The sequence below is a fragment of the Arctopsyche grandis genome, chromosome 1, assembly GCF_051622035.1.
Source record: "Arctopsyche grandis isolate Sample6627 chromosome 1, ASM5162203v2, whole genome shotgun sequence".
Taxonomy (NCBI): Eukaryota; Metazoa; Arthropoda; class Insecta; order Trichoptera; family Hydropsychidae; genus Arctopsyche; species Arctopsyche grandis.
The window spans coordinates 12,693,143-12,720,357 of record NC_135355.1 but is presented as its reverse complement, the minus strand read 5'-3'; the positions used below and the strand labels follow the sequence as shown (position 1 = coordinate 12,720,357).

At 35.6% G+C, this 27,215-nt stretch overlaps 3 protein-coding genes across 5 annotated transcripts in view; 1 reads left to right on the top strand and 2 right to left on the bottom strand.

The window, feature by feature from the left end:
* LOC143914228 (uncharacterized) overlaps nucleotides 1–27,215 on the bottom strand; it is a 151,072-nt gene that overhangs the window by 88,770 nt on the left and 35,087 nt on the right. The gene's annotated exons all lie outside the window — the stretch shown is intronic.
* On the bottom strand, nucleotides 567–2,680 carry Dus3 (Dihydrouridine synthase 3). The gene has a single exon (XM_077429202.1). It carries the CDS (start codon nucleotides 2,574–2,576, stop codon nucleotides 735–737), a length of 1,842 nt encoding a protein of 613 aa, XP_077285328.1. The 5' UTR covers nucleotides 2,577–2,680; the 3' UTR covers nucleotides 567–734.
* On the top strand, nucleotides 3,356–7,580 carry Dera (deoxyribose-phosphate aldolase). 2 transcript variants are annotated; one of them, XM_077429215.1, is made up of 7 exons: nucleotides 3,356–3,527; nucleotides 3,797–3,880; nucleotides 4,150–4,343; nucleotides 4,421–4,571; nucleotides 4,642–4,871; nucleotides 4,947–5,093; nucleotides 5,164–7,580. In XM_077429215.1, exons 2-7 carry the CDS (start codon nucleotides 3,844–3,846, stop codon nucleotides 5,368–5,370), a joined length of 966 nt encoding a protein of 321 aa, XP_077285341.1. In that variant the 5' UTR covers nucleotides 3,356–3,527; nucleotides 3,797–3,843; the 3' UTR covers nucleotides 5,371–7,580. The 2 variants fall into 2 exon arrangements, with proteins under 2 accessions (XP_077285341.1, XP_077285349.1); XM_077429223.1 differs by lacking the exon at nucleotides 3,797–3,880 and having other exon boundaries at nucleotides 3,499–3,527.

Sequence of the window (27,215 nt, the reverse complement as noted above, 5' to 3'; positions counted from 1 at the left end):
TTATTTGTGATAAAAATAGACGATTTAGTTTGAAAATGATATATGTATTTATATTCTAATTTATCTTGGCGTTGCATCGTTTTTATTAAATAGATATAACGACTTGTTCAATTATTTTGTATGTATATTTATTAATTAAATAGAAACATATGTATATGTTTACATACATTTGCGCTAATCAATCTTGCATATATTTTATAATTTACTGTATTTTTAAATTTAATAGATTCACACCTCTTATCGAAATTACACTCAAAGTGTACCTGAACATCACTGTTATTATAGTATTAATAAATGTTATTACTAAATAATATAATATATTTCTAAATATCAATAAAATATTTTAATTGTAATTTATTTTCATTGCATATAAAGACAATAAATTGTATGTTGAAATGGTGCACAAAAATTATGATATTTTAAAATAAATACTTTATTTGATGTTAAGCAATGTAAATTCTGTCTCAAAATGGATTATGTATGTAAATGTTGAATCAAACACAAATATGTATTTATAAATTTTTATTTTTCCAATTATTATTATATTGTTTGTTTATTTTATATTAAAAAAAAATAAATGCTATCAAAACATTCACACACTTTTAATTCTATAATTTTGGGCTTTATTTGAGGGAAATTTTTATTTTGATCGAAGCATAGCTTTAACATCTCCAACTACTTTCATATGTAAATACATAAATAACATATTAAATATTAACGTCTTAATTATTTTACTATTGGAAACTATTGGCTTTGTGTTTTGGTAAGAATTGAAAACCATCAGGTACAGGCCCGAGAAGCATTTCGCTGATTTTAACCCAATCGGCACAATTTGATGATGCCATCAGAGTTTCTAAATCGTCTCTGCCTACATAATATGGCGGTCGTTCGTTAATCTTCTGCGGAGGTTTTTCCAATAGACCGACGGGAATGTACCGATGTAAGAAAGAACACCATTCCAACAAGAACCTTCTAGTATTTTCAACGCCTCGCGAATCAGACCCCCAGTGTTCCAATCCGTAATTGACATACCTTTTAAGTATATCGAATCTTTCGGAACTGCGTATATCCCAAAGACGTTTCTCTTTGATCTCAGTGAACAGCCAAGGTTTTATTAAACCACCGCGGCAAATCATCACCCCGCTAATATTGGGAGCTTTTTCTCGGGACAGAACATAATCCTCATAAGATAATATATCACCGTTGCCAAATACTGGATTGGGACTGGCAGCTTTGGCGCACTCATCTATGTATTTCCAATCAGAGAAACGGGTATACCGTTGTTCTCGAGATCGTCCATGAACGGTCAACATGGAAGCGCCCCACTTAAAGAACTTTGGTGCTAAATGATGGGCAATTTTAGTTTCCTGGTGTACTCCTGTGCGAGTTTTGACGGTGAATGGTACGTCGAGTACTCGAGATGCACACATCACCGATGTTTCTAACACGTTTGTTCTTAATAGCATTCCGCAGCCACCTCCTTTCTTATACACGAGGTCGATCGGACAACCTAGATTTAAGTCGACAAAATCGACAGTCATGTCTTTTTGTATGACTTGCGCAGATTTAGATATTGTATAAGGGTTGGATCCGCAAATTTGTACACCAAATATATCTTCGCTAGTATGACGTTTCACCAGTGCCCATTCCTGTTTTGCACCTTTTAATAGGACGTCACTCATTGCCATTTCGCCGCAAGTTATATCAGCTCCAAATTCTTTACAAATGCGTCTAAATGGTAGATTACCGAGAGTGGTTAGTGGTCCTAGATATAGTTTATCTCTCCATTCAATCTTCTTCTTTTCTGAACTTCTTGTCTTAACTAAATCCTCATCGGTCACTGTTCCAGAATTCAGTTCATGTTTTTCTTTATTTTCAACTTTGGCTGGATCGCCATTGCAGTTTTCATTGCTTACTTTCTTATTTTTCTCCTTTGTTTGCTTATTCACACTATTTACAAGATCTTCCGTACTAGAGAAATCATATTTTTTTCTTTGCAATTTTAAAAGTGTTTCAAATTCGATCATATTAGTTGTGCCGTTGCTCCATTTCGCAAACTTTTCACTATTTACTAAATTGTGACCTTCTGGGGATAAATGTAGTGATCCATACCGGCAAGATATACCCCAGGGACATTCTCCACGTATGCTGAAAACATAACAATCTTCTCCATTCACAGAAATATCTGTCGGTTTTTTCTTCAAATATTCAACTGGGTCGTGAATAAAGCTACATTGTTTAAAAGTGCATGGCTTTGGTGTTTCACCTTGATGTACGTTGATTATATTTGAACAAGGGCGCGAATCAGCCGCTTCGCGAACTGGTTTTGGCCTGCTTTTATTCTGACCGCGCATTTTCTTACGGTCGTTTTTCTTATCTTTGTGACTAGTTTGTTCTTTTTCTGCATTTTCAACCTTTTGTTTTTTAAACGGTGGTTCAGATACTTTCTGCAGAGGCACTGTTTCGTCTATTGGTTGGTCCTCACTGAGGTTTTCACAGATTTTCTGAGAAACCGGTGTGTCTCGTTTACTGATGATATATTCTGGTTTGATGGCGCAGAATCCATTATTGGTCATTTCGTAAACGTAAAGTACTTATTTTCTTATGTTTGTAATAAGCTACGATAAATTAGGAAATTGATGATCGATCTAAGCCCACCAATCTTATAACCTCAACTAACCACGTTTGTCAAACGTTTGACAGATACCGTAAATACCAAAAGTGCGACCATGGTCTCTTAAAACTAAATTATTATTTTCAAAAAAATATTTTATTAATTAAATGGATCACTTAAAATATTTTCATTTTGGTAAAATCCTACAATAGAGACTGCTATTATTTGACGTAAAATCCAACATGGTCGTCATTATACGTCATGTCAATATACGTTTGTGATGGGTCCGCTCTATGGCACAAACTCTCAAGTTGATGAAGACCTGAAAGATGAACTAGAAAAAAATAAACTCATCGTCAAAATGTTTCCTTAAAATGACAGTGTTACAAGCCCTCAGATTAGGAGTGGAGGTAAACGGTTTCGTCGGCCCTTTTCATGAATCTCACTCATACACGCGTACTTGTATTTTTTTTTGTACGAGTTTATACCGTAGAAGCCACCGGTTTGTGGATCCAAATGATAGAGAATTGCATGCGCAAAACGTTGAGAAGATAAATAATTAATTAAGAAAACGAAAGTTGAAATGTCAATTCGACGCAAGTCGCGGATTATTTACAAGGTACTTGCAAGAATTTGTATTTAGGAATTCGTTACGCTCCTCCACCAATGTGTTCGGAGTATTTCTGATGGTAATTGGAGAGAATTACATAATATAGGTACGTAATAATTAAAATTGCATCCATGTTGGATTTTACGTCAAACAATAACAGATACTTTTGTGGGATTTTATCTTCATTTTTACTATTCTCATATATGAAATTGTACTTTATCTATTTGTATAATTTTTGTACTGATAAAAAGGCCAAACATGTTATGTCAACCTTGTTCATGTCAGTCTTGTTATCAATTTCTGGTGAGTGGTTTGCTTTTTTTTAAAGCCTATTTTGTTTGATAATTAAGCCTATTTTAAAATATTTTAAGTTATATATAAATTTGTAAAAAAATGTTTCATACATAATTGTTATTTTAAATTAAACTATTACTGAACTTTATTCTAAGTAACCTTTGACTTTTGATCTTATTGATAACTTTAAAATTTTGTTGTCATACTACATGTTTATTACATAATAGTCAAATGTCAACTTGTTTGTAGCATAATTTAAAGTATGTTTTAATTTGTAGATCTCTACAACAGTTTTCGTATAGACATTACGTATTGAATAGTACAGATGGGGACCGATTTGAGTAACAAGATTCGTCCGTTTGGTAATACATACATATATGTTTTATAAGAATTTTTGTAATACATTTTAATTTTAATTTTTCAGTAATTTTTAAACATCTGCAACTTCGTCAATCTTTTTTATTCAATGCAAAGCCAAATTGACAACATTTAAGATAGTAAACAATAATACACTACATATATTAGTAAATTTCATAATTTTATTTCATGTTGCAAAAAATTATGAATTTGCAGGTGCCATTGAATTAATTACTGTTTGCATATTTTTATGGTATCCTTATATTTTTTACAGATAAAAATTCAATTGAAAAAGTCAGCATAAATTTGCAGTCTGTCAACACTAGAATTAAAGAAATATTCGAATCAAAATCAATCAACTCTGAAACAAATAGAGCAAATTGGCTTTTGAAAGCAGTATCTGTAATTGATCTTACAACATTAGCTGGAGATGATACAGAAAGTAATGTAAAACGTTTATGTTACAAGGTATTGTACTGCATTATTAATAGCAATAATATATTAAATACAAACTCTTACAATAACTCGAATTCTTTCCATTTAAGGCTGTCAACCCATTTCCAGTGAACTATTATGATAAGATTACAAAAAATCATTTAACCACCGCAGCAGTATGTGTGTATCCAACTAAAGTAGCTACGGCAGCTCAAGTTATAACATCTCTGAATGCCTCTGATCGAGTACAAATAGCAGCAGGTTCATTGCGAGTCTTTACTTTTTATTTAATGTGATGATGGTTCTGTGATTAGATTTTGTATATCTTTAGTGGCGACGGGCTTCCCGACCGGTTTGTATGCACTGGAAACACGATTGTCAGAAATAAAGTTCGCTATTGAAAATGGAGCGACGGAAATTGACGTAGTCATCGATCGAAGCTTGGTTTTATCAGGACAATGGGACCTGCTTTATCAAGAATTGGTACAAATGCGTGAGGCATGTGCTGGTGTTCATTTGAAAGTCATTTTAGGAATCGGTGAATTGGGAACTATGACAAATGTATGTAATGAAATATTTTCATTTGATTTAAGTGTCTTAAATTGTGTTGTTTTTTTGACAATTAAATTATTTTAGGTGTATAAGGCTTCTTTGACTGCAATGCAAGCTGGTTGTGATTTCATAAAAACTTCTACTGGAAAAGAAGGTGTAAATGCAACATTGGCAGTTGGATTAGTCATGTGTCGAGCTATTCGTCAATTTCACGATGAAACAGGAACTAAAGTAAGTCGTTATTTTTATAAAAATTGTAAATGTAACATAAATACATTTATTCATTGGTTGTTAATTTTAGATTGGTTTGAAACCTGCTGGTGGTATAAGAACATCGCAAGACGCTGTTAATTGGTTGATTTTGATTAAGGAAGAGCTCGGCGACGATTGGCTCAATTCGAAGCTTTTTAGAATTGGAGCATCTGGACTACTCGGCGATATTGAAAATTGGTTTTGCCAATACACTACTAAACAAGTTGGTTCTGCCAGCAAATTCTCTTTTATATGATTCGTTTGAAGTTCAAATTCTTCACCTTTGGCATTATACATATATTATAGCATTGTGCAAATATTGAAAAAAATCATCTATTTAATCAGTTGTCACTATTGTAGCCTAAAGTGATATAAAGTGAAACCTTTTTTACTGCCCATAAAAAAATTAAATTTCTACATGTGTATACATAGTTACATTCAAAAACTATAGTTGATACTCATTTTATTTTTTCAATCAAGAAATATGTACATATGTATTTATTATATATAAAGTGCCTTATTTAACTTTTTATATAAAATAAATTTGTGATTATATTTTTCAAAAGTGATACAATTTAAAAACAAAATACATAGATCTATAAATACATACTTAATACACTAATATAAAATATTAAATTATTTGGTGGGAAACAAGTTTTTTCCATTAAATTTATCACTAATTTATTAATGAGCGATTTAAAAAATGTCATAAAATTCGGAAATCAAATGTTAAAAGAAAAATTGAGTTTTCCACCTACATAAACCACAAAATATAGCTATTGGTTTTTAAATTACGTTTCAAGTGTCTAGAAAATGTTTTTTTGTTTGTTTTTAAATTCAAGGAAACTAATAAGCAAAATGTTTAATTAATATACATAGGTATGCATTAGAAATTAATTATCACAAAATAAATTGCCGAAACGTGGAATTATAGTATGTATATGTGTATTAAATTTATGTACCTGATTTTATAATAAAACCCAGGGCTGTGGAGTTGGAGTTGGAGCCATTCTTTATTGACTGGAGTCGGAGTCGTTAAAAAAATTCAGTAACTTTGCCCTTATACTGTTTTTTTTTTTTACTTTTTTACTTAACTATGTATGTTTATGTGCACATGTGTGAATATTGAATTACTAATGAACGAACGTTTGCGAAAAAAGTGATTCACTAATACCTAATGTACCTACATACATATGTATGCATATTTACCCTTTTCCACTTTGGCTTTTTTTTGTTGACACATTGTTTTTGGCAGAGATTTGAGGATTGTTATTTTTAACAATTAATTTAAAGAAATTATTCAAGAATTCAACTATTCAGAAATAAAAAAATACAAAATATTAATAATAAAAATTTTATCTAATGATTTACCCCCAGTTCACTGTAAATCTGCCACTCTGTAATATTTTATTTTATTTTATTTCACATAGATATATACCAGAAAGGCTCGACAGGAAGACCCCATTTTCCCGCCTTCCTGGACAATTAATTACAAACAATGCAGGATTTTTTATTATTACATAAATCACTGTATTTCCAGAAGCTGAAATAACAATTAATAAATTAATTAATTACATAATTAATCCATTTAGACATCTATGGATTTAGATTTTGTACATAATTTTTAAAAATTATACACACAATAAACACAAGAAAGATTTGTGACAACAGGAAAGATGATTTTTTGCCAATTTTAAGGAACCGTTTCAATACTGATCAGATACAACAACAAAAATCTAAAGAAAAAAGCTTAAAAAAAATTCGTGTGTAACCAACCCATGACTTTATCTATGTATTTGAGGAATATAAGAAAGTTACAACACAAAATTCGATATTGAACCGTACAGACAGATTATGAAATACTAATAACTATGACAGCGATACAAATCGAGCGCAAATGTATGGAAACTTGCACAAGACAAAAGTTCTACTTCCGGCTTACTAATTCTGGCCAAAACGTTAGCAGCTCTAAGTTAGTACATAAAGAATACAAATATAAATTTTCAGCTTAATACGTTCAGGGGTGTGGACAGAATCCAGGCGACAACATTATTGACCTTCCTAAGACGAAGAAATCCCACCTCCGGTTTATTAAATTTAGTGATTTTTTTTATTTTCATCACATTGATACAAAAATTATACTTGAATTTTTTCGAGAAGAACACACATGTTTAAGGGGTCGAAAAAAATAGTGGAAGAAAAATCGAAAAAGAGTAAACTGCCACTTCCGATTGAGGGATGCTTACCAAATTTTATACATAACTTGCTATTACGCTTAAGCTTCTAGATATGAAATTTCAGTTCAATAAACCAAAAGTTTTCCGAGAAAAACTTAAAAAACCTCGATTCTCTAGAGTAAAAGTACTACTTCCGGTTCAGATAAAAATATAAAGTTATAAAGATTATTATTTCTATTATATGTAAAAAAAATTCAGTCCGATTCAGTTAGCGGCTTTGGAGATGATTGAATTCAAAAACTTAAAAAAAAGAGGACACCTATAAGGGGAGGTACTATTTCCAGTCGACTTAAAAATTTGAAAAAATGTACGTCGTGTCGATTAGAATTTCAATAACCGATACTAAGTTTCAGCTCGATAGGACAAACGGTGTTCAAAAAATCCCCAAAATACACAGACATAAATACATACACATTTTTTCTAGATCGTGAAAACGTGATCAGTAATCGATTCTGAGTTCGAATCAGTCAAAATCTCGAGTTCGCATTTTCGCATGATCACAAAAATTCATCTATTGTTACTACGTACATAGATAGTGTAAAAATATTATTGATCAATTTCGTATGAAAATGGGACTATTGGTGGATATGCCGAAATAAGGTTTCGGAAATAGTAATGATGGTACACGACACGCAGATTTTTTGAAAATCCACCATATCTTCTGAAATTGAATTAAAAAAATTTCAAATATATTATATGTTATGTCTTGTGGCTATGATATTGACGAGGATGCGTTTAATACTTATGCGGTATAAACTGCTTCATTGTGTGTACAACTACATATGTATATGGTTGGTACTAGATGCCACCAAGAGTTCATAACATATTAATATATTTATTTATTTATTGAAAAATCAACTGACAACAGATGTAGCAATTCATAAAAATAAAGAATAAATGTATGGTAAAATAAAGAATAAATACATGGTGCATCAATGATGCGATCTTTATTGCTACCCATCGGACAATTGAGTGAAGATGTGCAAGAAGCCAGGCACAAAGAAATCGGAAGATTCAGAGAGCATAACACAAGAAAAATGTCTCCAAAATATACCAATGCTGATTTAATCAATATTTTATTAACATCCTCTGACCCGCTTATATCCTCTGTACGTCCACTACCAATAAAAAACCAGCACATTTTAATGAAGTACGTTCAATATTAAAAAATCCAGATCAGTATATATGTATGCAAAGCAAACCGAGCACTTTGCAAAATTAGTTTGAAATGAAACATTTACTTTTTTTTTAACTATCTAATCTTATTTTATCTAAATCTGTATTACTTTTTCTTTTATAATTTTGGTTTTTTTTTTAATTTTTATGTATCTATTTTAATTTTTACGTACACCTATTTTCTTTTGTTTTTACACTTGTTCATCTTTAATTTTAAATGTGAAAATTTTTAATTGGCGTTGTCAAATATGTTGTTACTTTTCTATTTTGATAAAAACTGATAGTTTTATTTCGTGATAGTAACTGTGTCACATGATTTTTGAAAACAAAGCACTGTGCGACCGTATAAGTTTACCGGAAATGATACCTCCCCTTATAGATGTCCTCTTTTTTTAAGTTTATTAATTCAACTATCTCCCAAACCGCTAACCGAATCGGATTGAATTTTTTTTACGTGTACCTATAATGTAAATTATAAATTATATATTCCAATATTTTTACCTGAACCGGATTTCAAGTATAATTCTTTTATAATATCAATGTGATGAAAATAAAAAAAAATCACTAAATTTAATAAACCGGAAGTGGGATTTTTTCCTGTTAGAAAGGTCAAAAATGTTGTGACCACGATTCTTTCCACACCCCTGAACGTATCAAGCTGAAAATTAATATTTGTATTCTTTATGTACTAACATAGAGCTGACAAGGTTTTGGTCAGAATTCCTAAATCGGAAGTAGTATTTTTTTTTAAACAATATTTCATTATATTATTTTGACCTTTTAAATTATTTTTATTTTCTTGATATTTAATTTGTATAATTATTATAGTGATTTTAAGTAATAAAAAATTTCGAACAAAATCCGACAACCGGAAGTAGAACTTTTGTCTAGTGTAAGTTTTCCTACATTTGCGCTCAATTTGTATCGAAAACGCTCCCATAACCGGTGTGTGTGTGTGTGTGAACGAGTATGTATGTTTATTTATCGAATTTTGTTTTGTGACCTTCTTACATTCCTCAAACACATAAAGTCATGGGTTGGTCACATCCGATTTTTTTTTGTACATGTACGTACTTTTCTAATATTTTAATTTTTTTTTATATTTTGTACACACTGCTAAAAGTATTCCTAACTGTGGGTTCTTTCAATAATCCACACTCATGATTGATTCACCTGTTGGAATGAAACGGTTCCCGTTTTCTATTTTTATTTTACGTTTTAATTGTGTCGGGCGTTAAACGTACGACCTGAATATCTTAATTTATTTTCTGGTCGGACACTTGTGGATCATTTACATTCCACCACCGTGGAACCAATAAACGGCAACACATGACCACCGGCCGCCACTCTCTAATCTGGTAAATTAAAACCAGAGGAATCCGACGACAACGTGCCCTTCCTGGGTGGCATTGACAGGTAATGGGAACCCCCTAACGACCCATTTCCCCAACCTTCCTTCCCCTTATCTAGACGCGTTCGCCTTATTAGTAGACCCAAAGGCAGCTTGTGCCACCTGATTTCTACATATACATATGTATGTGTACCTTTCCTCGTCTTATCTATCAATATTTAAGTATACCTTTTGCACTTATCGTGTTTTATTGGGCCGTTCACGAGCCGGCATAGCGCGATCTGCGATTCAAATTATCGCCGCTGTCCTATTGAGTTTCGATCGATTAGGAAACGCCATTACAAGAGTGTCTCTCAATTGATCGACTCCGATTCCGTTTCGATCAACTTTTATTAATATTGCTAGTTGTCATTCCCAAGCTCTTTGTGACGCTCTTTTAATGTACATTATTTTATTTTTCATACGCAAATACACTTCACAAATATGTCACTCCGGAAGTGCGTTTCGCTATCGAGACGTTTGTTCGCGAAAAATGCACTTTTCATTTGCATAACCGGCCGCGAGCGAACGCTGCGGGTAGATATTTCATATAATAATGTCGACTATTTACTATTTATATTTTCCTAAACCCCTACCATTTCATTTGTAAAAAATGCGCAATATCGTGTAGTCTTCCGTCATGAAGCCGCCGTGAAAAATGCGAAGAATTTCCCTTTACACGACCCATCTAAAAGAACATAAAAGTAAATAGCGGTTTGGTAACGGTCGTACACTTTGCGAATTGTCGTTTAACTAAATAGACCAGGGAGCGTATAGATATTAATGTTCAAGAAATGAAAAGTGATAAAAAATTCAGATGTGACCACCCCACGACTTTATCTATGTATAAGAAGGTTACAAAATTAAATTCGATAATTAAACATACATACACGTTCACACATTCGGGCAATAAGAGCATTTTCGATATAAATTGAGCGCAAATGTAGGGAAACTTACACAAGACAAAAGTTCTACTTTCGGTTGTCGGGTTTTGTTCGAAATTTTTTTATTACTTAAAATCACTATAATAATCATACACATTAAATGTCAAGCAATATCGAGAAAACAAAAATAATTTAAAAGGTCAAAATAATATAGTGAAATATTGTTTAAAAAAAAAATACTACTTCCGATTTACGAATTCTGACCAAAACCTTATTAACTAAGTTAGTACATAAATAATACAAATATAATTTTAACGTTTTCATTATCTATAAACGCATTTTTATAGATCATAAAAACGTTATCAGTGATCGATTCCGAGTTCGAATTTTCGCATGATCACAAAATTTCATCTATTGTTACTACGTACATATGTAGATAAAGTAAAAAGGGTAGTTAAAACTACATAAATATGTACATGTGGAATTTAGTTTTCAAACCCAGAAGAGTACATTCATTATATAAATGATTTAACGATGAAATGACAGTTCGTTTTGGCATATCAAGAAATAAACATGATTTAAAGCGGTAAACGAGTCTACTGTCACGAATTGAATCCTACGTTGTAAAAATGTTGTAACGATGTAAGTCATGTTTATAGAACATCATGTACTTATAATCGAATATTTTTATCATTGCATCTATATATGTACATATGTATGTATGTGCCATCAATAACTATCTCATCTTCATCATTAATAACCATACACCATTCACTGCTGGATGAAGTTCGAAAGGAGAAGGAAAAGGTTAAGTTTCTACTCTAGGTCATTTATCCATCTAACTCCACACTTTTTCGTTCACCCTTCTCACTTGTGGTCTTTCTTGCACCCCTTTACTTTACTTATTTTGTCCATTCTTTCAGCTTTGTGAACTGCTCATTGCCATATCAATCTCTTCACTCATTTTACTATTTCAGTTACCTTTGTCACACTTCTCACTCGTGTGTTCTATTCCCTGTCTCTTCTCGTTATGTCAAACATATGTACATACAATGTTCAATACTTCTTTGAGTGCATTGGACTTTGCGTAAAATTCTGACATTTAATACCCATTTAAGGTACGGTTTATTTACTGGCAAAACACATTGATCTTCTTCAAGCAAAGAGATACATATCCATTCGCCCAAATGCAATCTACCCTACTTTTATTCGAATTTTATGTATAAATAAAGTCGTTATATTGATAAATGATCCAAACTTCAAATCACTGACTTTCCAAAGTTCCATAGACAGAACAAGAAGTGTGATCTATTTCCAAATGTTTCGGCTGGGAGTTCCTGACAGCATTTTTGGCCACACTTTGGCAAGTGTCGAAGTATGTACATATATACATACATATGTATGTACTTATGTATATTGCTTTGCATATGATTTGTGAGGTCGAGACGGTTTTACGGTCGAAACGTCGGGACTTTCGGGTCGAAGAACAATGGCAAGTTGTGCGATCGTTTCCGCATATTTTTGAGCAGTAAAAAGAATATTTCCCATCGACGACGATGGCATATTGACAACGAGCACATGCCTAAATGTCCGTATCAGCGACATGTGAATTATTCATCGTGTCTCGTAGTCGACGCGCACACCTTGAATTCGCTACGAATGAATATTTTGACTCGCTCTGTGCGAAAGCTACTCTGTAAATAATGTTGAAAAAACAAATACAAAATAAAACAACGGATTCGAGGCGAGGGAAAGCGGTTAAGTGTCAAAAAATTGTCGGAAGTAAAAGTTCAATGCGATTTTTGAATTTCGCAACATGAGGTGGATGATATTGTATGTATTTATTTATGCTCGGTTTGAAATGACGATGACAAATCGTTCACATGCTCGTATTAAAATTTGAATTGTGTAATGTAAAAAGTAACAGCATGCAATCAATACAGTACAGCTTATATTATAAAATAGGCATTACAAATGAGGCTTTGCATTAATTTGATAGCGAAGATTTTTTAAATCATAACAATTTATATGTAATAGGTAGTATTTATTACATATTAAATGATCCGTTATATTTGAAAGTGGCAGTAGCCCAATTTTCAGTTTCAAAAACATCATTTCTGTTTGACTTAATTCACAAATGGTTATCACTAAAGCCCGGACCCAGAGGGCGCCGCGTATTGTTCAATTGTTGTAAATGCATTTTTAAAGGTTCGCCGAACGTTTTTTTTTTTGGACTCTAGCTTTGAAAATAGAGCTAAACCGCCCCGATTCGTGGAAAAAGCACGGTGTCTATCCGCAGTCTACATAGTTATCACATAGTTTTTATTTCATAGAACATGAACACTCGGCTTTACAGATCGCTCAAAAGCGACGAGTTCACTTATACAGATACAATACAGATAATATACATAAGCATTTTTTTATACATTGGGAATTCATACAGTGAATACGAATCCACAGTGACATCTATGGAGAAATATTTGCAGAATTTTATAATCAAATTGGCGATCCTCAAGACGCTGAATAACTTGCGATTAGGAAGAGAGATAGGAAGGAGATCCCAATTTTACAGGAACCGTTTCGATGAAAATAAGAAAATTTGGCAAACTCTGATAAGAAACAATCGACTTGGAGTCACAAACCAAGGTCTGGCCAGCAGCGGGACTCTAGTGGGACTCGAACCCATGACCACTCTGCTCGAAAGCATAATATGCTAACTACGCCGCTGGTTTTAATTTGATATGTCCAGAATCTCAGAAAATCAGAAAAGTGTAAAGTGTAAAAGCAAGAAAGTGACTTGACGGAAAGTTGAAAGATGGAAAAGATAGGCGGAGTCAACGAATCCCCCCTCATACCTCCCCCATACCCGCCAGTCCGTAATGTCATACGACGACGTACGAATGTGAAGAGTATATCCGAATATATACAAGTGTATGTATGGGGTTTGCTACAAATGATTGCAAACCACCCGGCTGCATGCTCATTTCGATTGAATTTTAATTGTTTGAATTTCAGCATGTACGAAAGACGAGATATTCATGGGGTTGCGCAGATGACATTTCGATGTACATTGATGATTGGCAATTCTTAAAATTGAGTGGGATCTTTCTGGCAAGTTTAAAATGGCAAAAGCCAAGACAAAAGTATGAAATGAGCATGCGCCCGCTTGTTTTGCAATCGTTTGTAGGGCAGGTTATCAGTAGGTTATATCACGTCAATCATTAGGTATATAATTTTTCGGGTTTTGTCAGTTTGTACCGTAGATTTTGTCATATCGTACTGACAGATAGATATACTCGCGTGCAATGTACATAATAACATGTATCTGCAATAATTTATATTTATTATATTTATATTTTTCCAATATTTCCAATATTTTTATACTTTAGTTTAGTTATGTAATGTGCTATTTAATCATATTATAGCTTTTATTCTTTTCCTTTTCATTTGTTTATTTTGTATTTACCTTTTTCATTTGTTTTATATTTGTAAATTTCAATTTCTTCTTATATTCTATTTTATAACCTTTTCCCAATATTTTAATACTATAGTTTAATTATGCAATGTTCTACATATTTTGTCATGCCTTTATTCTTTACTTTTTAATTTGTTTTCCTTATATTTATCTTTTTCATTTTTGTAAAAATCTATTATTGGACTCGGATGTTACATATATTATTTATTTACTATTTGTTTTTTTATACATATCTATGTACATCCTGTCTGTTGATTTTTCAATTAATAAAATAAATAAAATAAATAATATGCAATATTTTATAAACATAAATGTGCAATTAGTTACTATTAAATTATTTAAAAATGAATATCTTTCAAATAAATTTTTATAAGAAAATACAATTGACAATGTTTAATCGTCCGTTAAATATGTCAGATAGTTCAGTTTAAAACTTACGTTTAATTGTATTTAAGGTACGTACCTTTAATACAATTAAAAAATATTTACCGTGTGGTTGTTTACACATATGTACATTATATTTTATATGTAGTAGATATGTACATATGTTGGGTGATACCCCTGGTCAATGTCCACAATATGTTACGGAGTTCACTTTTTAGAGTGCCGAATGAAATTTTACATTTGGACAATCATTAAAGTTCATCAAAGACGTAATGGAAGCCGTAATAAAAATAAAACAGTTTTCGACGTAGGGACAGTAGCAAATGGTGGGGGTGGGTCGGTTTAATGCAGCGCATCTTGAAAGGGTTAGAAAGTACATTCAGATACAGTCGGATACAGAGAATGCGTTCGCACGTAACGACAAATGCAGGGGGCGATCGCGGTTTAATGGCGCCGTTAAGTTTCGAGTGCATTCTTGGGATAATTTCGTGAAACGGCCGTATTTTGTCGTATTGAGTTGCCCACTGTTTTACTGTTTTACTGGTAACAGCTGCCACTGAAGGAAACGATGCCCTCGGACGCCTTCAATTTCGACCAGTACTTAACGCGAACACGCGTCCACGAATTCCACGACCAACGACACGGAAAATCGATGAAAAACCCGATAAAAATAAAAAGGAAGGTTAAACCAATGTTTAAATTTCAGATTTTAGTTTGTTTGTACAGTCGAATCAATATCATATATGTATGTAGAATCGAAGAAAAATGTCATGGAATGGCCCCATTTTGAATATATTTTTATTTTATTCATCACTAGCTGTATTACCCGGCTTCGCTCAGTGTTTATAATATAAACCGCTTAAACATGACTAAGCTAATTTAATTTAAAAAAAAAAAAAATTAAAAAAAAATTTAAAAATTAAAAAAAAAAATAAAAAAAAAATAAAAAAAAAATCAAAAAAAAAAATTAAAAAAAAAATAAAAAAAAAATTAAAAAAAAATTAAAAAAAAATTTTTTAAAAAATCAAAAAAAAAAATCAAAATTTTTTTTTGCCTTCTAGGGCTTCGCCCTCGGCGCCCCCCTGAGCCTTTGCCTTCTAGGGCTTCGCCCCTCCACGCCCCATGAGCAATTGCCGTTTAGGGCTTCGCCCCCCTTAGTTAATGCCTTTTAGGGCTTCGCCCCTCCGCGCCCCCATGATTAAATGCCGTCTAGGGCTTCGCTCCCATGATCAGTTGCCTTTTAGGGCTTCGCCCCCCGCGCCCCCAAGATTAATTGCCGTTTAGGGCTTCGCCCCCCTTAGTTAATGCCTTTTAGGGCTTCGCCCCTCCGCGCCCCCATGATTAAATGCCGTCTAAGGCTTCGCCCCCATGATCAGTTGCCTTTTAGGGCTTCGCCCCCCGCGCCCCCAAGATTAATTGCCGTTTAGGGCTTCGCCCCCCTCAGTTAATGCCTTTTAGGGCTTCGCCCCTCCGCGCCCCCATGATTAAATGCCGTCTAAGGCTTCGCCCCCATGATCAGTTGCCTTTTAGGGCTTCGCCCCCCGCGCCCCCAAGATTAATTGCCGTTTAGGGCTTCGCCCCCCTTAGTTAATGCCTTTTAGGGCTTCGCCCCTCCGCGCCCCCATGATTAAATGCCGTCTAAGGCTTCGCCCCCATGATCAGTTGCCTTTTAGGGCTTCGCCCCCCACGCCCCCAAGATTAATTGCCGTTTAGGGCTTCGCCCCCCTTAGTTAATGCCTTTTAGGGCTTCGCCCCTCCGCGCCCCCATGATTAAATGCCGTCTAAGGCTTCGCCCCCATGATCAGTTGCCTTTTAGGGCTTCGCCCCCCGCGCCCCCAAGATTAATTGCCGTTTAGGGCTTCGCCCCCCTTAGTTAATGCCTTTTAGGGCTTCGCCCCTCCGCGCCCCCATGATTAAATGCCGTCTAAGGCTTCGCCCCCATGATCAGTTGCCTTTTAGGGCTTCGCCCCCCGCGCCCCCAAGATTAATTGCCGTTTAGGGCTTCGCCCCCCTTAGTTAATGCCTTTTAGGGCTTCGCCCCTCCGCGCCCCCATGATTAAATGCCGTCTAAGGCTTCGCCCCCATGATCAGTTGCCTTTTAGGGCTTCGCCCCTCCGCGCCCCCATGATTAATTGCCGTCTAGGGCTTCGCCCCCCTTAGTTAATGCCTATTAGGGCTTGCGCCCCATGAGGCTGGGCCCCCCGGGCCCCCTTCGGGGCCCCACGGGGCTGCGCCCCTTGTGGCGCCCCCTTTTGAGCCCCATGGGGCTGCGCCCCATGAGGCTGGGCCCCCGGGCCCCCTTCGGGGCCCCACGGGGCTGCGCCCCTTGTGGCGCCCCCTTTTGAGCCCCATGGGGCTGCGCCCCATGAGGCTGGGCCCCCCGCGCCCCCTTCGGGGCTTCACGGGGCTGCGCCCCTTGTGGCACCCCCTTTTGAGCCCCATGGGGCTGCGCCCCATGAGGCTGGACCCCCCGGGCCCCCTTCGGGGCCCCACGGGGCTGCGCCCCTTTTGAGCCCCATGGGGCTGCGCCCCATGAGGCTGGGCCCCCCGGGCCCCCTTCGGGGCCCCACGGGGCTGCGCCCCTTGTGGCGCCCCCTTTTGAGCCCCACGGGGCTGCGCCCCTTGTGGCGCCCCTGGCGGGGCCCCATGAAACTACTCGCTTTGCGCCCCCGCGGGGGTGAATCCATTGAAACGAAAAAAACAAATCGGCGCCCATGGATCGAAAAAAAAAAAAAAATCGAATCACGTGTTCGATGACGTCACCGATCTACGGACGACGACGACGAAAACGACGAAAACGACGACGACCAAGGATATTTACATACAAAGTCTCTTTCCAAATTATAGATTAGAAGATTTTAATGCCGATATCAATAAAAAGTTCCATTATTTGATGTTTTTACCTCCTGCCCGCACAGTCTTTTATTGGGTGGCTCCCATTCTCTACTCCTATCCGACTTTTTAATGCAATCGTTGCAGCTGTGCTTGAATGTGATATTTTCTACCTCAGTGAGCGTAGGTTATCGGAGATTATTTAACCTGTGAAGCGGGCTCTACACTCGCGCGCGAACAACGGCGTGAACTCGCCCCCCCCCCCCTGCAATTTACGGGTGACCGTGAAAAAGTCGAAAATATTCGTTTCCCATGCATACATATAAAAAAACGGCTAGTATATATATATATCAGTGGCGTGCGGTAAAACTCTCTCTCCCCCCGTCGTATATCCTCACTTAATTTTCGCGAGCAGGATACAACAGGAACAAGAGGAACAGGCTTTTCCTCCCGAATCCTGCGCGCGCACATTAAACAAGGCTTTATGACAAAAAGAGAGATAATTTCACCGCATGCCACTGATACATAATCTAATCTATAATTTGGAAAGAGACTTTGTATGTATGTAAATATGTAAATATCCTTGGTCGTCGTCGTCTTCGTCGTCCGTAGATCGGTGACGTCATCGAACACGTGATTCGATTTTTTTTTTTCGATCCATGGGCGCCGATTTGTTTTTTTCGTTTCAATGGATTCACCCCCGCGGGGGCGCAAGGCGAGTAGCTTCATGGGGCCCCGCCAGGGGCGCCACAAGGGGCGCAGCCCCGAAGGGGGCCCGGGGGGCGCAGCCCCGTGGGGCCCCAGCCTCATGGGGCGCAGCCCCATGGGGCTCAAAAGGGGGCGCCACAAGGGGCGCAGCCCCGTGGGGCCCCGAAGGGGGCCCGGGAGGCCCAGCCTCATGGGGCGCAGCCCCATGGGGCTCAAAAGGGGGCGCCACAAGGGGCACAGCCCCGTGGGGCCCCAGCCTCATGGGGCGCAGCCCCATGGGGCTCAAAAGGGGGCGCCAACAGGGGCACAGCCCCGTGGGGCCCCGAAGGGGGCCCGGGGGGCCGAGCCTCATGGGGCGCAGCCCCATGGGGCTCAAAAGGGGGCGCCACAAGGGGCGCAGCCCCGTGGGGCCCCGAAGGGGGCGCGGGGGGCCCAGCCTCATGGGGCGCAGCCCCATGGGGCTCAAAAGGGGGCGCCACAAGGGGCGCAGCCCCGTGGGGCCCCAGCCTCATGGGGCGCAGCCCCATTAGGCTCAAAAGGGGGCGCCACAAGGGGCGCAGCCCCGTGGGGCCCCGAAGGGGGCCCAGGGGGCCCAGCCTCATGGGGCGCAGCCCCATGGGGCTCAAAAGGGGGCGCCACAAGGGGCGCAGCCCCGTGGGGCCCCGAAGGGGGCCCGGGGGGCCCAGCCTCATGGGGCGCAGCCCCATGGGGCTCAAAAGGGGGCGCCACAAGGGGCGCAGCCCCGTGGGGCCCCGAAGGGGGCCCGGGGGCCCAGCCTCATGGGGCGCAAGCCCTAATAGGCATTAACTAAGGGGGGCGAAGCCCTAGACGGCAATTAATCATGGGGGCGCGGAGGGGCGAAGCCCTAAAAGGCAACTGATCATGGGGGCGAAGCCTTAGACGGCATTTAATCATGGGGGCGCGGAGGGGCGAAGCCCTAAAAGGCATTAACTAAGGGGGGCGAAGCCCTAAACGGCAATTAATCTTGGGGGCGTGGGGGGCGAAGCCCTAAAAGGCAACTGATCATGGGAGCGAAGCCTTAGACGGCATTTAATCATGGGGGCGCGGAGGGGCGAAGCCCTAAAAGGCATTAACTAAGGGGGGCGAAGCCCTAAACGGCAATTAATCTTGGGGGCGCGGGGGGCGAAGCCCTAAAAGGCATTTACTAAGGGGGGCGAAGCCCTAGACGGCATTTAATCATGGGGGTGCGGAGGGGCGAAGCCCTAAAAGGCATTAACTAAGGGGGGCGAAGCCCTAAACGGCAATTGCTCATGGGGCGTGGAGGGGCGAAGCCCTAGAAGGCAAAGGCTCAGGGGGGCGCCGAGGGCGAAGCCCTAGAAGGCAAAAAAAAATTTTGATTTTTTTTTTTGATTTTTTAAAAAAAAATTTTTTAATTTTTTTTAATTTTTTTTTTATTTTTTTTTTAATTTTTTTTTTGATTTTTTTTTTATTTTTTTTTTATTTTTTTTTTTAATTTTTAAATTTTTTTTTAATTTTTTTTTTTTTTTTAATTAAATTAGCTTAGTCATGTTTAAGCGGTTTATATTATAAACACTGAGCGAAGCCGGGTAATACAGCTAGTATATTATATACATAGTACCGCTTACCATGCACCCTTTTTTTATCTTTCGATTTTCGATCTTTGCCTTCCGATATTTGCTTTTTTGACCATTTCACTTTCGGTCCCGTGAAGTAGACCCGTAATTTACATATACTTTACACACTCACATTTCACATTTAATATATTTTACACACTCACATTTCGACTCCAACGCACGGTGTTCGCGGCCGTTTACGGCGCGAGTGTAGAGCCCGCTTAATGTACCATATGTATGAGTGGAATTTTGATCGTCTCTCTTCCATTTGGGCCTCGCAGGGATGTTTTTCATTTGTGACTGGTTCTTATTTTATTTATTTTTCATAGATATATACCAGGAAGGCTTGAAAGGAAGACCCTAATGGACAATTAATTACAAACAATGCAACATTTTATTATCACATAAATCACTGTATTTCCAGAAGCTGAAATAACAATTAATAAATTAATTAATTACATAATTAATCCATTGAGACATCTATGGATTTAGATTTTGTAAGATTAGATTTTTACAAATTATACACACAATAAATACAGAATATTTGTGACAACAGGAAATATGATTTTTTGCCAATTTTAAGGAACCGTTTCAACAATGATCAGATAAAATTGGCGAACTCTGGTAAGAAACGATCGATTTGGAGTCACAAATACCCCCAAATCTAGCCAGAAGTATGGCGGATCGAACCCACTGATCACTTGGTGCTAAACATACACGCTACCATTAAGCCATACTGCTGGCTATATACATATATCGGTGCTGACTGTAGATGCAAGATATTCCATACTATGTATTCTGTTCAGAACCGTAGCATTTTTTTGTAAATAAATAAAAAAATATATTTATTACAATATAAAAATTAAATAATCAAAATAAAATTACCATAACTAAAAAACAAAACTTTTTAATATTATAAATACCCCATATTGCCAATGTCGTAACAACAAAAATATTTTTATTTTTAGAAATGTTTTGTGGAAATAAAAAAATGTATGTATGTATGTACATACATATATTAGACAATATACAGGTATATTTTCTTGCTGCAGGTGAATTTTTTGGTAAAAGTCGGAATTCTCGACAGGGCGGAGACCGCTAGGTCGGAAGGGAGGTCCGGTCGATCCGCTCCTTCCTGTGATTGGCTACTCTTTGCGATGCCAATAGTATTGCCGTGCCCTGAATTAACTCGACTTTTACCTGATGAAATACTCCGACATATACTGCCAGGTTCGTATATAATTTCGGACGGTTGGGAAGCGTATTGAAATATTGAAATATTATATTATGTCCGATGGTGACCGCTGTTCGATCTTAAATAGTTTTTGATAATTTGGAAAAACTAAAAAAAATGACGAAGGGCCCCTTTGCATCCGGCGCTCTTGGCAACCGCCCCGTTGCCAATGCGTTGCTACGACACTGATTCTGTTCATTTGATATTTTTACTTTATCTGCTATTATTAGTGCTATTGTTTTTTATGATCATTTATAAATCTATTTTTGTCTGTATATTTCTTTTCTCCTCATGTCTGTTATATTTTCGACCGTTGTGGTTCATTAGGGATTCCAGTAATGTCACAATGGTCCAAACTTACAAGAATAATTTGGTTGTGATTTAAATCTAAATCTGCTATTATGATTACTCATAGTATTCCATTACCCTAATTATTTATATAACTGTATGTATGTATGTATAATATAAAATGGTTTGTAAATTTGATTTATGATAGAATTTACAAACCATTTTATATTGTACATATGTATCTACTATCTACATATATATTTATTGGCAATTGAATATTTGTGTTTGAGAATGACTGCGAACAAATGACCGTGCTAAAAGTTTTGTTTAGTTGATATTCGATTACATATTTATTTCATGTGCATACTTCACGTTTAATCTACATGAAATGCTGATTAAATTTTTGGCATACCTGTCAAATTTTATTGGCAATCAGTTAATTGTAAACTCCCCCTTGCCTGGATGTGTGCGCTCATCCCGAATAATTTCGATTCAAATATTGGATGAACAAAGCTCTCCTCTCATTGCAGCGAATGCAGGCGTATGCAATTTATTTTAACATAGTTTAAATTTCTCGTAGGTACACTAAATTTTTCAATAAACATAGACCATATGTGTTGTATACCTTTCAAAAGAATAAAAAAATTATATATATATGTATAATTGATCGAAGAACAGTTTGTGACGATACTTATTTTTAAATTTTAATTTATTAATTTTGCATATAATTAACTAGTTTTAATATGTTTAACATTAACATGTTTTTCTTAAAACAAATTATAATACATTTAAATGAGGTATTTCATGGAAAAGCCGTCTATCTTTGTATAATTAAGGCTATTGAGATTTATCTAACAACTTCATGATTTAAGAATACATTGAAATGGCTATTTGAGAATTAAGTATTAAATCCTTTGATTTCAATTTGATATCGTAAAACCATTTTCAGTTTATTCGAATTGAATTTCCCTGGCACCAACTTATTGCATAAAATTCCTCTAAATAATAATCTCTCCACTGTCCAAATATGCAGAATCCTACTACAAACCCAAATTTGGTTGGTTGTAATCCACAAATCAGTGCATCTCCAATTCGTTGCGTTCATAAAGTCATTTAATAAACTGTATCCTATTGAAATTGGTGCATTAAGTTTGATTTGATCTTTGATTCTATACAGGAGTTCAAATTGGGACACTGTTTGACTTCAGGTGTAGTTATTATTTACTACTAGTGGTTTCACCCGGCTTCGCTCGGTATTTATAATATAATCCGATTAAACATGACTAACCTAATAGTAAACATTCATTTGTTTTTTTATTAAATTTATTTGAATCAAAAAAATATAATAATCAACGACAGCCAATCAGGAACGAATAGTTTTTATATGTGTATAAGAGAACTGGAACTGAAAAAGGAATCGATATCGATATCGTCTTCATAGAAAATTACATTTTTTCAATAACGTTACGGATTCTACGAACGAAAACTTGCATACATATGTACATACATACAAAGTCTCTTTCAAAATTATATATTAGATAAATAAATTTATATACGTATGTATGTACAAGCATAATACCACAGTTACCGCTTGGGGGAAGCCCGTAATGGCATCATGGGAATTTTAAATAAAACAGAATAATAATAATGAATTCTATAAATAAAATAAAATAACAAAAACTTGGAATATACAAATATCGCATGTTGATCATGTCCGATATATCGTTTGGCTAGCGACTTCAGCAATTATCGTAAGCTCGTGAGCAATGCTGATCATCCTTGGCCATTCGAGCGATGCGGTTGAAGATGCTGAAGTCACCACGTGGATTGTTTGACACACGTGGTCATTGATACACATCACCATTCAAGGCAGAACAATTTAAATTCAACTGCTACAAATTCGCTCATCATTCAATAAGATATTCGCGCTTCCAGAACACAAGACGGGAGGCCGTTTTAAAAATGCTCGCAAAGAATTCGTCTCGTCTGTAAAATAACGAAGAAAAAAAAAGTGGCGCGAATTGTCGTCTTACATAAAGGTGTTTGTGTGAGAGAACAATAATAGAAGCGTTTGCAAAAGCTTTGCGTGGTGGTGCCTGCAAGTGTGCCAACAATGTATGACATTTATAGTGAGCTTTTTGTATTTACATGCTTCGACGTGTCTTCAGAAGGATGCCATCTAGTTGAGATGCCGCGGACGCCTGATGCACTTCGTCATGGCATTTGGATTGCTGTCAATCGATTGCCGAACTAAATATAGCCGATCGATGCGAAACAAAAGTCTTTCGTCAATATTGGACATGACATGACGGTGCTACATACATACATACATACATATGTACTTGCTCAGTTAAATCGAATGTGTAAATATTCGCGGGTATAAAGTCTCAACATCTCAATGGCTGCAATGCATCTGTCTTCTTCATTAATAACGTGCCAAATGGAAGTTGTTATAATGTTTTTTAATAATAGCTGGATAAGACAATTTATAAGGCGTTGCTTTTCACTTTGTTGAAATGTTGAAAAATTTTAAATGTATTTAATGTTATTACATATGTAGGCTGAGGAGTGAAATAAGGTTTCTTCTGTATTAACTCTAAACACAATTCAACTTAAATTAGAGTGATTTTATTTTATGATCATATAATATATTTATTTTACATAAGTTGTGGCTGGCTACCTTAACTTATAATGCTCAAAAATTTACTTTTATTCAATTAAAATGTTTGGTTATTTTTTATAGGTATATAAATCAAATCAATGTAAAATTATTTTAATCAAAACTAAAAATAAGGAAAAACCTATATAGATAAAGTAAAAAGAGTTTAAGTAATGGAAATACATATAAATACAAATGCGATCTCTGAGCAAAATGCAATTGTGGATTTTCTATAGTGTAACATTTTGTTATTTATTATTATTTTATCTTATATTATTTTATTTATTATTATTTTATCTTTTATCTTATATACATATAACCGAAACGGCATCTGTAATTCGCTTCTGGTTGGCTGTTGTCAAAGTTATTTCTGATTGGCTGAATTAGTCAAAGATGTTTGCGATTGGCCGGTCATTAAATAATATAATTTTTTTTCGATTCAAATAAATTAAATAGAAAGACAAACGAAGATTTCTAATTACCGAGCGAAGCCGGGTAGCACCACTATATTGTATAAAAATTATGAGGTTGCGTTAAAATATAATTCATATGGGCTGGATTTCGTTTGTAATAACAGAGTGAAGCTAATAAAAAGCTTGTAAAAATTGTTTAAATTCTAAGTACTTGAGTCAAAAAACTTTATTATTATTTTTATTTCAAACTTTTTTTTATTATTTCAATAAATATGTTTCAAACGTTTTTTTTATTATTTCAATAAATATGTTTCAAACTTTTTTTTATTATTTCAATAAATATGATTGGTTTAAATTAACTTTAAATAAATCTGATTGGTTTAAAATAAAACAATAAAATTTATGTATTATTGAGAATTTACTTAATGTATAATATACGACATTATTCGCCTAATATTTATTTTTAATTATTTATGATTCAATCAAGTTAACGTTTTTATGAAAAGTAACCACATAGAGTTCACATATGTATATCCACGGAAAAAAAAACTTTTGCATTTACCGGTAAATACCGGAATAGTAGGAAAAATCAGTAGGAAACAGGAATTGAGAATCGGAACTGAAAAAGGAATTGAGAATCGGAAATGAAATAGAATTCCGGATACGGAGCTGAAAAAGTAATCCGAACCCGATACAAAAGTTTAGCTAAAATTAATTTCATTTTTCGAATATCGTTAAAATATAATTAATTTTAATTAAAAAGTTAATTGCTTAATTACTACTTAATTTTTAAATATGAAAACAAAAAAAAAGATTCAAAACATTGCTATAAGAGGATATTTTGAGGTCACAGGGTCGATACCGCGGCAAAGTCTCGACGAATGAATTTATACAAAGTTTAGGCTTTTTATCGATTCATTAATTATGTTTGGCTAGCGTTGAGACACACACACATATATATATATATATATATATATATATATATATATATATATATATATATATATATATATATATATATATATACATATCATAAACAAACGGGCTAACTTATTAACATAATGATAAATCTCAAACTTTACATTCGCAACAAATAAACAGTTCTAACAAAGTGCACATGAAAACACATCGTTACTGTAGTCACCGAGCATTTCTTTCGACATACGAACGAATATACAAACGTAAGTTTGTAAAGCGAAAGCTTCGTCTGCTTTTGGCGGAAGCTCTAAGCGCTAATCTAACCAGAAGTTTATGTGCAATATTTTCGCACTTTGGATTTTGAATTCTACGCAAGGAAGATCGAAAGACAGTCATGGTAAACATTTTCGCCCAATATCAACATTTGCAAGTCAAACTTAATGGAAAATTTCCGGTCTGTGTTTAGACAAACTTCACACTATTGAATGACGCGTGCATTTCATTGTATAAATAAATATTATTTCGTACATTTATATAAGTCATTGAACGTATTGGAAATGAACATTTTAATATAAACATAAAATTATAAAAAAAACGTATTCTTTCTTAATAAAAATATCCCAAATATGTATGTAAGAAATTTTTTGCATCCCCAACATCAATATAATGTAAAATAGATATGTACATAAGTAGGTACTATTGGAGCGCATTCCCAGTCTTTTATTTAATTTCAATACTTTTATGTGGGGGATTCATACCTATTCTCATGGGGTGCGGATGAATAAAATAATATCAATATTATGAATTTTACAAATGCAAAATATTGGGATTTATATAGAATAAAGGAGGTTTGTAAAAAGTGTGAAAGGCAGACATAGAGACGTCCCGTGGCCATAGTTGCGACGCTGAAAGGTAGCACATACAAAGGGGCGGCAAAACGTAGATGGAAAAATATGCATATGAAAATAATTGTAATAGTAAATGGAAATTATTATATTTCGTTAATATTTTGATTAGTGCCGGATCCAGAAAAAATTGTCCAATATATTAAAAGTTCATGAAAAATTTAAAAAAATCACCGTCTTTCCGCCTTTCGTTCTCATGATGTTTGGTAAATAACAAAATATTATATTTGTGGTCTTATTTCATTTGATAAAACTGTATGTACTTTTTTCAGTGTATGTATAACTATTTTGGTTATACATACAATGTTTCATTGTATGTATATTCTATTTTTATACCTATATATTGGCTGTTATCAATTTTCTCTTACTGAATTCTGAATGCAAACGTCTGTATATTTTATTTTAAGAAATAGCTCAATAGCTAATTTACAACAACAATAATATAATAAAAAAATAAAAGAAACCAATAGAACAATTATACACATACCTATCCATATACACACATACACATGCATATATAAATACATATATAAGGAAAGTAGGACTAAAAATTAACGTAGATAAGACCAAACTAATGTACAATAGTTATTGTATGCCTCAAAACATTTCATTAGATGATAAAATAAGTAGAAGTAGTAATTTATATTTCGGTCAAATAATATACATGTCCAGTAGAAGAAGAAATAAAGAGACGTATGAAATTAGGATGGAGTGCATTTAGACGAATGAATATTGTTTTTAAATCAAAAATGGTACTCTTCCTGAAGAACAATATCTTCGATCAATGCGTTTTGCCAGTGATGAAGTACGGATGTGAAATTTGGACATTGAACGCCAAGATGCTACATAAAGTTCAATGCACTCAAAGAAGCATGGAACGTTATGTGCTCGGCATAACGAGGAAAGAAAGGAAGCAGAACACTTGAGTGAGAAGTATGACAAGGGTAGTGGACATACTGGATAGAGTAAAGAGATTGAAATGGCAATGGGCGGGCCACGTGGC

Bases quoted from the DNA above. Each gene is read 5' to 3' on its own strand.
- Dus3 (XM_077429202.1), bottom strand. From the start codon at position 2,576: ATGACCAATAATGGATTCTGCGCCATCAAACCAGAATATATCATCAGT.
- Dera (XM_077429215.1), top strand. From the start codon at position 3,844: ATGGGGACCGATTTGAGTAACAAGATTCGTCCGTTTG. The intron at 3,881-4,149 runs GTAATACATACA...TATTTTTTACAG, and splicing joins TAACAAGATTCGTCCGTTTG to ATAAAAATTCAATTGAAAAA. The intron at 4,344-4,420 runs GTATTGTACTGC...TTTCCATTTAAG, and splicing joins TAAAACGTTTATGTTACAAG to GCTGTCAACCCATTTCCAGT.